At 41.8% G+C, this 11,783-nt stretch overlaps 1 protein-coding gene across 1 annotated transcript in view; it reads right to left on the bottom strand.

Annotated features, from left to right (window-relative positions):
* Window positions 1–7,638, bottom strand: part of JAML (junction adhesion molecule like) — a 29,240-nt gene extending 21,602 nt beyond the window's left edge. The window contains exons 1-3 of the mRNA XM_042780348.1: window positions 7,596–7,638; window positions 4,446–4,600; window positions 2,710–2,935 (exon numbers count right to left, since the gene is read on the bottom strand). Coding sequence (XP_042636282.1) covers window positions 2,710–2,935; window positions 4,446–4,600; window positions 7,596–7,638 — 424 coding nt within the window. The remainder of the gene's footprint in view (window positions 1–2,709; window positions 2,936–4,445; window positions 4,601–7,595) is intronic.
* Window positions 7,639–11,783: the final 4,145 nt, after the last annotated feature.

Here is an 11,783-nt window from a genome sequence, read left to right as displayed (position 1 = left end):
TAGCATAGTGCCTAAGGCACTTGACTGCTAACCAGAAGGCTGGTGGTTCAAACCTACCAGCCACTCCTCAAAAGGAAGATGGGGCAATCTACTTCTGTAGTGATACTGCCTCGGAAACCCAAGGAGGGGTCACTATAAGTTGGGGCTGACTCAATGGCACATAACAACAACAACAACAACAGCCTGGATGTATGGATTCTTCAACTCATTGTAATTGGCTCCTTTTAGTGTCCTCCTCCTCTAGGAGTGCCTTAGTGGTGCAAATGGTTAATGCTCTTGGCTTCTAACCAAAAGGTTAGAGTTTCAAGTCCACTCAGAGGCACCTCAGAAGAAAAGCCTAGCAATCTATTTCAAACCAGTCACTGAAAACTCTAGGGAGTTCTATTCTGAAACAAATGGGCTCATCGGAGGCAGAGTTGACTTGATGGTAGCTGGTTTGTTCATTTTTTGGTATCTCCTCTGAGCAGGTAAAGGTGCCCATTTTGTAGGTCATGTTTCTGTTGACAAGTGTTCACCAACAGCATGAGAGAACAAAGGCAGAAAAAAGAACACAGATAAACCTTGAACGTCCAGGCATCTGATTCATTTTTTCCTTCCTGGACAAACACAACCCTAGAATGAAGAGAAAGATGCAATGGAAAAAAGAAAAAATAGGAAGAAGGGCTAGAGGAGAGGGCAAATCACATACTTCTACAACTCTGTTTCTCAGAACTTGGATTCAAGTGAGGGACTCTAAATCAAGAATTGCATTCATTCAACAGATGTTTATTAACTGCTTATTTTATGCCAGGCACTGTGCCCAGGGCTGGCAAGGGGATTAAGAAAACAAACTCAGGTGAACAGAGAAGACACACTTAATAGATGTGATGAGTGTCACAGAGGAGGTTGGCAGAATGTTCTGGAGGAGCTCATTAGAAGAGTGTTGGCCAAATCTAACTGGGAGATCAGAGTCTCTCTAGCTCCTTAACTAGACTGTAACCTTTCCTGAAGTCACACACTGTTCCTTCTGCCACACACCCTGAAAGAATGTATCTAATTCTGTGCACTCAACTTTTTTTAAGCAGAAGAATCCTTCCTTCAAAGAAATCTTACCTGGAAGCCCAACCAATAAAGCAGGAAAAAGGGAAATGACTTTCCTTTTGGTTGAAGTAGAGGTAAAAGCCCTGGGGTTCTATCTGAGTAGGTCTCTTCCCAGCCCCTTGCCCCTTTTCTCACCCTTTGTGATGCATAAGAGTTTCAGAGCTTAAGAGTTCCAGAGAGAAGTTTCAAAGCCACCAGATCTACTGAAGGCATTCCCTCCATTTACGGATGGGAAAATGAGGTCCAAAGAAGTTAGAGAGACCTGTTCCTTTCTTTTATATCCCCCAGAACACTTAACACAGGTACCATAAAACAAAGACATGGTATCAGTGTGAATAACTGATGTGAAATATCAGGGTATAGTAATAAGAACATGAACTTTGTTGTCAAAGGTGCCTAGATTAAAGTACAGTGAAACCTGTGAGAGCTGGAACCTGAGTAAGATGGAAACCTTTCAGAGAAGGAAAACTCAAATATTTTCCACTAATACAAGGTGATAGAAAAGAGGTAAGATTGCACCCTATCAAAAGCGAAAACTTGCGAGACCTGGAAAAACAAGGCAGTCTCATCAAGTTCCAGCTCTCACAGGTTTCACTATACTAAATATGCCAGTTAATAAATATGCATCCTTAGGCAAGTCCCTTAACCTCTCTAGGCCTCAGTTACCACATCAGTAAAATGAAAAGAACAATACTTCCTTCATAGGGCTTTCATGAGGGTGAAATATGTTTGCAGTAACAATAAAATAATTATCATCATGATTTTTCTTTAAAGAGAATCATCTATTGGTGATGGAAAATTGGGCAACAGATATGGGTAATGGATGCATGCCATGATTAATGTAACCAATATCACTGAATTGTACATGCAAAAATGTTGAATTGGGAAATGTGGTGTCATAAGTGTACATATATATACACTTCAAAACAATTTATATATATATATATATATATATATATAGGAAGCTCTGATAGCATAGTGCCTAAGGCACTTGACTGCTACCAGAAGGCTGGAGCTTCAAATCCACCAGTCACTCCCTGGAAGGAAGATGGAGCAATCTACTTCCGTAGTGATACTGCCTCGGAAACCCAAGGAGGGGTCGCTATGAGTCGGGACGGCACATAACAACAACAACAACATATGTTGTTGTTGTTGTTATGTGCCGTCGAGTTGGACCCGACTCATAGCGACCCCTCCTTGGGTTTCCGAGGCAGTATCACTACGGAAGTAGATTGCCCCATCTTCCTTCCGAGGAGTGGCTGGTGGGTTTGAACCTCCGGCCTTCTGGTTAGCAGTCAAGTGTCTTAGCCACTATGCTACCAGAGCTCCCCCATATATACAATAAATAAATAGACAAAGAGAGACAATTACAAAGAAGAAAATAATTAATTGATCTGTAATGAATCAAAAATGAGAAAAAGTCACTTCAGAATTCTTCCCTCTGTTAATGTCCAGCACTCTGTCTAGTCAAATGAGACTAAAGATAACCTTGGATGGTGGTTTACAAAAAAATAAATAAATTTACCTAGCCAAAGGCTGGCATTTGTACAACAAAACCCGTTCACTTCTCTCTTTGCATGTCTCCTCTCTTGCCCCTTAGCCCTTCTCTAAGTATGCGTATGCATGTACCTTTGGGCTCCTCTGGTATTACATGCAGCATCACCTCTTTTTTGAACACCAGGCTCTCCATTTCAAGGCGGATTTCGCAGATATAGGTTCCTTGGTCAGCTGTTTTCACATCTTGGAGCAGGAGAGAACCATCATTGCGTGAGGTGTCCCCCACCAAGTGCGCACGATTCTGAAAGCGCCCCAGAGGCACGCTGAGATTGGCATAGTAGTATAGCACATAATCATTCTGGAAGGCAACACAATGTTGAGGAAATCAAAAGTGAGATGTACCAGACCTGGATTCAAAAGACTCTGTCATATGGATGCAGCCTAGCCATCATCATCTTCTAATCAAAAAGTACTTGTACCCAGTTAGTAATAATAATAACGTGCCAGGTAATATTCTAACTTGTAAAAGGCTCTGTGATTCATTTTTTGCAAAGACAAATGGAAAAATGTGGCCCATATGTAACACCACTCTGAAGATTTACTGGGATTCAATTCACCGGGTAAGACTGCACCCTGTCAAAAGTGGATTCACTGGGATTCACACTCATAACTTTTGAAAACCATCTCCCTTTTTCACCTTGTTTTCTGCCCTGGCCCCCAGAAGAGATGGCATTCAAATGTATGGCACAGTAGGGTAACATGAAGATTCCCTGTGTACTGGCTGTTGTTACGCCTCTTCTTCCTTCCTCCTCAAGGCAGCAGAGCATAATGGAAGAGAAGGAATTATTAACACGGAATGATTACAGGCTGGAGCACAGACCCTGGGAAATTCTTATTTCTCCTTACACAAATTTGAGTGAGAGTTGTTTTATAGGAAGAAGTTCCTGGATGGTGCAAATGATTAAGCACTCAACCACTAGCTGAATGGTTGGTGGCTGGAAACGACCTGAGGTACCTTGGAAGACAGGCCTGGTGATATGTTTCTGAAAGGTCACAGCCTTGAAAACCCCATGGAGCAGTTCTTCTCTGCACACAAGAGCTGCCATGAGTCAGAAGCAACTCAACAGCAGCTAACAACAACAATAGCTTGATAGGGATAACATGGAATATGCTTTGAGATTCAAAAACAATTTCATTTGCAAACTTTGGGACTTCATTGTTGATAACAAATTACTTGGGCATATTTCCCAAATGATCCTGAGATACAAGTGTTTCCATGGAATCTCTGCTGAGGCTTAATACATTGTTTCCTCCTCCAAAGAATTCCCATGAAAGACCCCTCACCCAGCCATACTGCATCTGCTAATCCCAATACTATAAACAGCTCCGATGGAGGAAAAAGATCTTTCCTAGCACATGCATGGAGTGATGGGATACTAAAGGAATTTGCTCCTGCTCACCAAAATAAGATTATTGTAATACACTCCTTAGGCACAGGCCATAGGTCTTCTGTCTCAATCACAAGAAGCATCTCTCTCACCTACTCATGCCGCTCTACAAAGGCGGAAGGACAAAGAGGAAGGAAACGGAAAGAACTTTATGTGCACTGCCTACATCAGCCTCTCAACAACCTAACTGAACATTATAATTCTGACAACAGCCTTTGCCTTCACAGATCAGAAAGCTGAAGCTCAACATGGTTGAATAACTTGCTCAGCTGATTGATCACAGCCAACTGGCCAAGGCTAAGAGGAAACCCAGTTCTGACAGTCTTCAAAACCCAAGCTCTTACAACACCATCACAAAGCACCTGACAACTAGATTCTCCCTCTACCCCACTAGCATAGAGTGAGTGTCCTCTTCCTTACCTTGGTATCTTCTTCTGATGAAAACATCCAGTCCACCTTGGTCACACGTTTCTGTTCTGTGCTATGGAAAATGCATTCCATCAGGACTGAATCACCCACATGGACTGTTAGGTCAGGGCTGGGAACAATCAAGTCATGCAGGCCCAAGGAGTAATCTATAGAAGTCAAAGGCAAGAGAACATATCATCTAGACAAATATCCTCAACAAAAATGGGTATCAAACACTAATACACACTTCCCCTCCCTTAGATAATCCAACTCCACAAAGTTCCCAGAGTTGCTTCTTACTCAAACCAATGTCCCCAAGGTCAAGAGAAATATCCTCAAGTCATCTACATGGCTCAAGTCAGTGAGTCCTGCAATCTCCATATTGTAATAAATGCCATCTGGTTCCCTTCTCCTGTCTAGTCCCTTCCCTTTTTCTAGACTATCTCCCCCCCATCCACACTGTCACTCACACACACACACACACACACACACACACATCCTTTCTAAGGAAAGAAGTGGGGAAACCTTGAAGGCTCTCCCTTCTGGACAGAGGTTTGGACATCCACATCTGCTTACCACAAACAGGAAATAGAATGTCTCTTGCTCTTCATTTCCTACTAGCTCCCTAAGTGAAAAGGCAATTCACAGGTTTGTTCCATTTTGTTTTCTGTTGTCCACACCCCCTTTCTTTTCTCATGCTTTTTAAAAGCTTATCTCTGAATCTTTTGGCTGAAGAGTAGGTCTTTGTAATTAGGCCAGTGCCAAGCAAGCACAGCTTTCCCCGTGAATTTCCTCTGTGTTGATCCTCTCTCTGCCTTGCTCCCTCCAGCTTTGCCATCAGCCCTGGGTTTTCAACATCTAGGCATCTCTTCCAGTCTCTTTGCATATATTGCCTGACCCCATTATCTGTACACTGGTCAAGTAAGTCCAAGAGGTCACCAAAAGAGAAAACCATTAAATGAACGTTTCTGTGTTCATAGTATATGCTCTGTACAAACAGACAAGAAAATCAAGACAGACACATATAGATCTGCCTGTTTCAGATCAGAGAAGAGCCAAGTAAACGCATATGGGAATAAACAGAAAATGTGCCAGGCTTTTCATCCAAGCTGTTTCCCCGAGAGAAGAGAGTTAACTTCCTGCCCCAACAGCAGGCATACCCAGCAGGAAAGATGTAAAAGAATAAATGAACTCTAAACCCTTTAGAGAGAATTATTTTGAAAGAAACAAAAATTAGCTCCACACGTTATTTGGAATTTTACTGTAAAAAAGAACTGAGCAACTACATATGGTTTAAAGTATCGTTGTGGTTAGATGCTGTTGAGTCAATTCTAACTCATAGCAACCCTGTGTACAACAGAACAAAACATTGCCCAGTTCTTGACCATCCTCACAATCCTTGCTATGCCTGAGCCATCGTTGCAGTCACTGTGTCAATTTATCTTTTTGAAGGTCTTCCCCTGTTTCTCTGACCCTCTACTTTACCAAGCATGATATCCTTCTCCAGGGAATGGACCCTTCTGACAACATGACCGAAATAGGTCAGATGAAGTATAGCCATTCTCGCTTCTAAGGAGCATTCCAGCAGCACATGATATAGGAAGCTAACAATTTAATGTTAAAGGACTATGTGTAGAATTAAGGGAAGGACTGCTAGAGAGCAGCAGCGAAGACAAAGGGAAACATACCAGGGAGCAACAGCAAAAAGGGAAACTGATACCTGAAGGATGATCTCTGTAGATAAATGGCTGCAAAACAAGAGACTTTCTACAGAGGAGGAAAACTCCACAAAAAAAAAAAAAAGGGAAAAAAAACAAGATGCCACCTAGCCACTATCTATACGGATTAGATCTGTTAACTCTCTGGTTTGTTGTTGTTGTGTGCTGTCAAGTCAGACCTGACTCATAGCAACCCCTCCTTGGGTTTCCGAGGCAGTATCACTTTGGAAGTAGATTGCCCAACCTTCCTACCAAGGAGTGGCTGGTGGGTTTCAACCGCCAGCCTTCTGGTTAGCAGTCAAGTGCCTTAGGCACTACGCTACCAGAGCTCCTATTCTCTGGTTAGAAGAGCAAAAACCTGCAGGCTGCTTCATGGACCTGGGGGGAAAATGCCTAAATACCCTTTGAGATGATTATAATTCTGCCTCTATGGGGGGGGGGGACATCTTCACGTGTTGGGTTGTGTGTATGTTTGTGTGTGTGTTTGTATGTGTGCTTGCATGTGTGTTTGTGTGGGCTTGTATATGTTTGTGTATATTTGTTTGTATATGTCTGTGTGTGTATAGATGTATGTGTATGCATGTATGTATGCATGTTTGTGTACACTATATTGCCTGGAATTAGAGCAAAGGCAATCATTTGGTACATTTTGCTTAGCTGATGTTTAGATCAACATCTGCATGTCAAAAAATAATAATAAAGAGAAAAATAAAAGGCTATGGGAGAAAAGCACCTAACTGATTTCTTGTTCTTGCAGCACTGTATGCATAGAATAGAGAGAAAAGAATGAAATTATTAGTGGTACTGAATGACAAGCAGTCCTGGACCCTGAGGTCATAGGTAAGGAGAAACAGGAGCCTCCCACTTAGTGGGAGGAGGCATCCAGGGCAGGCTTCTTAGAGGAGTGCAGCCTAAGAGGAAACCTGAAGGCCCAGAAAGCCTTGGCTGACCAGATGAGGTGAGGTGGAGGGAGTGGGGTGGAGGGGCTCCAGGCAAAGGTAACTACCCCAAATTGTGGAAGACCACGACGCAATTGAGGAAGTGCAAGAAGATTTGCGTGGCTAAAATGTGAGAACAAAGAGCAGGACCTGGGACTCCTGTAATTTCAGTTCCCCATCTGGGGATTAGCTGTGGTTTTGAAGACAACAACTGGAAGTACAGAAGCACCATAGGAAAACTTTGTATCACACAGGAGGGTCTCAGAATACCCAATAGGGCTCAAAGGCAACCATTTCTTATAGAGAAAAGGAAGATTCAGCTTTCCAAGAAAGACTCTGTTCCATGGTTTCTCAAACAGTTGTTTCAGCAAAACGATGAAATTCTAGGTTTAGTTTTCCATTTTCAACAAACCAAGGGGAATTGAAAATATACAAAATTGGCTTTTTAAAATGCATGTGATTTTTGAGAAATTAAATACTTCCTCAGTCCCTTGGCTTGCACCTACCTAATAACATCAGCACCAGGATGAAATTCAGTGGGCAAAACATGCCGCTTTGAGTTGTTCAATCTTAAAGGAAAAGGAAAAAACAAAAAATCAGAAATGGTAACAAGCAAGTTCATTAATATATCAAATCAGTAGTGACTATTCAATGGGCCAGACTTCACTTGAGGCGCTGGGATGCAGATTGAACAAGACCAAGTCCCTGCTCACGTGGAGTTTATATGTAGGAGGGTGGTAAAACAAGAAGGAAATGAATGAATAAGAAAATACCAGATATTGAAAATTGCTCAAATGAATCAAACAGAGGTGTTTGGAGAGTCATCTGGAGGCTATTTTAGATTGTCCAGAGTCCCTGAGTGATGCAAACTATTAATGTGCTCAGGCAGTAACCAAAAAGTTGGAGGTCTGGGTCCACTCAGAGGTATTCTGGAAGAAAGGTACTTACTTTAAAAAAAAATCAGCCAATGAAAACCCTAGAGAATATAGCTCTACTCTGACACCTAAAGGGTTGCCATGAATCAGATTCAGCTAGATGGTAACTAATTGTTTAGATTGGTTCATTGGGGAGGTTAGAGGAAAGTTGCTTTTCAAGAGAAAAAAAGCAAGTAGTGTGTAAGGCATTTGGCTGCAACCCAGAAGGGCCTCAGTTCAAACCCACCAGCAGCTCCAGAGGAAGATGATGAGGCTATCCACTTCCATAGCTTTACAGCCTTGGAAACCCAATGGGGGTTACTATGAGTCAGAATTGACTCAATGGCAGTGGGTCTGGTTTTTGGTTTTCTTGAGATAGCACTAGACATTCCACAACCTGAGAGTTTCACATTAAAAAAAAAAAAAAAAAAAAATTACAGGATACCCAGCCTGGAATGTTTAGTTATCTCCCCAATTAAATTAGAATTGCTGCTTTTAAACAAAGGAAGACTATTCAGGGCATTTGAGAAAGGAGATGTACAAATAAGGGGAAAATTTTAAACTCAGTTAAGATATTAACCAAGTCCTATGACATTATGATATAAAGATGCTATATGGCAAGCTTTTTTTTTTTTTTTAAACTTTTGTAGGCAAGGTGGCATCAGTAGAATGAAAATTGGGCCATGCATGGGCAAAAGTATTTTTTTTAATGTTTATATTATCTCATATAATATTCATATTATCTAATTTCACTGCATTTACTAGCTCCTGTGAAAGGATTCACTGTTTAACACAATATCCCAACATCTGTTTAGCTAAACAGAAGTACTCTAACTTCAAGGACTACAATTCAACCAGCCTTGGGTTCCTATCTACTACTGTGCCTGGTCTCAGCCATGATCCCTGTCTCCCTAACCAACTTGGCACTGGAAGAATCCACCTCAGAAATCTACTGGGGGGAAATGTCTTTTTAGTGCATAAACAGCAAATGAGGAGTTCTGGTGGTACAGTCAGAAAAGCATTCATCTTCTAATCAAAAGTTCAGTGATTCAAACCCATCGCTGCCTCACAGAAGAAAGATGAGGTAGTCTGCTTCTGTAAAAATTACAGCCTTGGAAACCCTGGGGCGTAGCTCTACCCTGTCCTAAAGGGTCGCTATGAGTCAGAATGGACTTGATGGTAGTGAGTTAAAACAGCATAACACCCCACTCAGATCTGACAGGAAGTCTGACACATTCTTCCATTTTAAGACTCAAAAATGGTAACCATTTAAATTTTGAAAACATGATCACATAAGAGATTCCTTGCCTATGGTCTAATCAACAAACTCCTCCATCTGGAAAACCAAGGTCAAACTTTTCAGAGATCCTACCCTAGGCTCCATTTACTCATACAAGTCTGTTGACCTTGCTGAACCTTGGTTTCCTCACCTATAAAATGGGAATGAATAATGATGCAAGAATCAAATATAACGTTAAAGTACTTTGAAACATAGAAAGCAATTCCATATAAGGCCCTATTTTTTATAACTTATTAGATAGAAAACAGAGTTTATAGCTTCAGGGGAGATACTGGGTTCTGAGCTTATACTTTTTATATGAATGATAAGTGATTACTCAGAATGAACTGGAAACATTGTTTCCATTTTTGAATTCCATTCTAAAATTGTAGATATTAATTACACTCAGCCAGATATACCAATAGTCATACTAATTTCTCCAAAACATAAGTGTTGTTGTTGTTGTTGTTAAGTGCCGTCGAGTCGGCCCCGACTCATAGCGACCCCTCCTTGGGTTTCCGAGGCAGTATCACTACGGAAGTAGGATTGCCCAACCTTCCTTCCGAGGAGTGGCTGGTGGGTTTGAACCGCCAGCCTTCTGGTTAGCAGTCAAGTGCCTTAGGCACTATGCTACCAGAGCATAATGAAAACATGGATTTCTCTCAAAATAGCCATACCCCTATTCCTGCTCCATCTCCCCCCATCACCCCACATACTCATGGGTTAGGATTATAAAGGGCTTCCTTTAGAGCATGTCATAACCTTAATTATCATATCTGGGACATCTGAGATCACTGTCACCTTCTGCATAAATCCTCCCCAGAGAGTCAGTTGTACTCCTTGCTCTGCCCAGCAAGCAGCACTTGTATATTCTCCAGAGCTCTGTATCATTTGCATGGAAGTGTGGGAGTTTTGGGAGTCCTTGGGTGGTAAAAATGGTTAATACACTTGGTTGCTTACCAAAAGGTTGGAGGTTGGAGTCCACCCAGGAGTGCCTTGGAAGAAAGACCTGGAAATCTACTTCCAAAAAATCAGCCACTGAAAATCCTAGCAAGCACAGCTCTACTCAGACACACAGGGGGTCACCATGAATCAGGCTGACTTGATAGCAATTGAAAAGGGGTATGATTTGTTTACATGTCTGACACCAGCCCCTACTCCAGTCTGTACATTCTCAAGGGCAGGACCATGTATGTCTTGTTTATATTGGTGTCTCATTCTTGTGCTACAGCACCTAGGAAAGTGCCTGGCACACACTAGATATGCTGATAGCTGCCAATTTAACCAGTAAATTGAAACCAACTTAGAGACATCCTATACCAATCTATTCTAAGAGGAAACCAGTGACCCCATAAAGACTCTCAATCTAGTCACCAAATTTGAGGCACTCAGAGCTACACCCCAACCATTTTCAAATTGGAAGAAATGTGCAAACAATCCCATTTTCAGCCCTAATAGCCAAATGCACCGTTACTACTCTGTGTGAGTGAATAGAAAAGCGGTCATGTGACTGGAAAAAGCACTGAATTAGAGTCATGTGTATGTATGTGTGTGTGTATATATATATATATATCTTCCAGGGTCAGACCTCCATTAATTAGCTAACTCTTTGATCTTTGGGAAATCACTCAATCTCCCTGGGCCTCATCCTTAACATTAAAGGGTCAGACTAGTTTTTTGGCCTAGTTAATAGACACCACACTAGAAATCAGTAGCTGGTATGCAATAAACCCAAGAAGGTTATATGCCAGTCACTGTCAGATTGCTATACACATCAACTCAACTCATTTAATCCTCATAACCACCCTGTGAGATTTTACAGATGAAGAAACTGTGGTACAGATTGGTGAAGAAACATGCCTGAGAACATATAAAGGCAAAGGCCAGGCTTCAAACCCTGGCAGTATGGCTTCAGAGCCTGTATCCTTTCTATACACTATACTGCTTCTCCATGCTTGTGAAAGGAAATATTTTACAGCAAAGTTCCTCTGAATTTAAAACAAAACTAATCAGCTCCCACTGACTGGAATGCTCTTCCCAACCCCATCATTCACCTCTTCACCCAGTTAGCTCCTGTTAATTTTTCAAATTTCAAGTTCAATGTCATCTTCTCAGGAGAACTATCCAAACCAAGTCAGAGCCTCTAGCCACATGTTTTAATAGTACTCTGATGCAATTGACTGCTAACCAGAAGGCTGGCGGTTCAAACCCACCAGCCACTCCTCGGAAGGAAGGTTGGGCAATCTACTTTCATAGTGATACCTCCTTGGAAACCCAAGGAGGGGTTGCTATGAGTCAGATCCAACTTGACGGCACATAACAACAACATCTTTCTTTTATGGCATTTGTCACAATTTATAGTCATCTATTTACTTGTGGGCTCATTTAATTAAACTCTTGCTCTCCACCCTCACCCCCAAGACTATAAGCTCCTTCAAGCCAAGAGCTGTGCCTGTGCAGCCAGTATCCAATCAGTCTTCAGAAGCACCTTATACACCTTG

The sequence above is a fragment of the Orycteropus afer genome, unplaced genomic scaffold (assembly GCF_000298275.1).
Source record: "Orycteropus afer afer isolate SDZICR_OR568_19922 unplaced genomic scaffold, OryAfe1.0 scaffold00036, whole genome shotgun sequence".
Lineage (NCBI taxonomy): Eukaryota > Metazoa > Chordata > Mammalia > Tubulidentata > Orycteropodidae > Orycteropus > Orycteropus afer.
The sequence above is the reverse complement of the archived record's forward strand: the minus strand, read 5'-3'. Positions and strand labels throughout refer to the sequence as shown.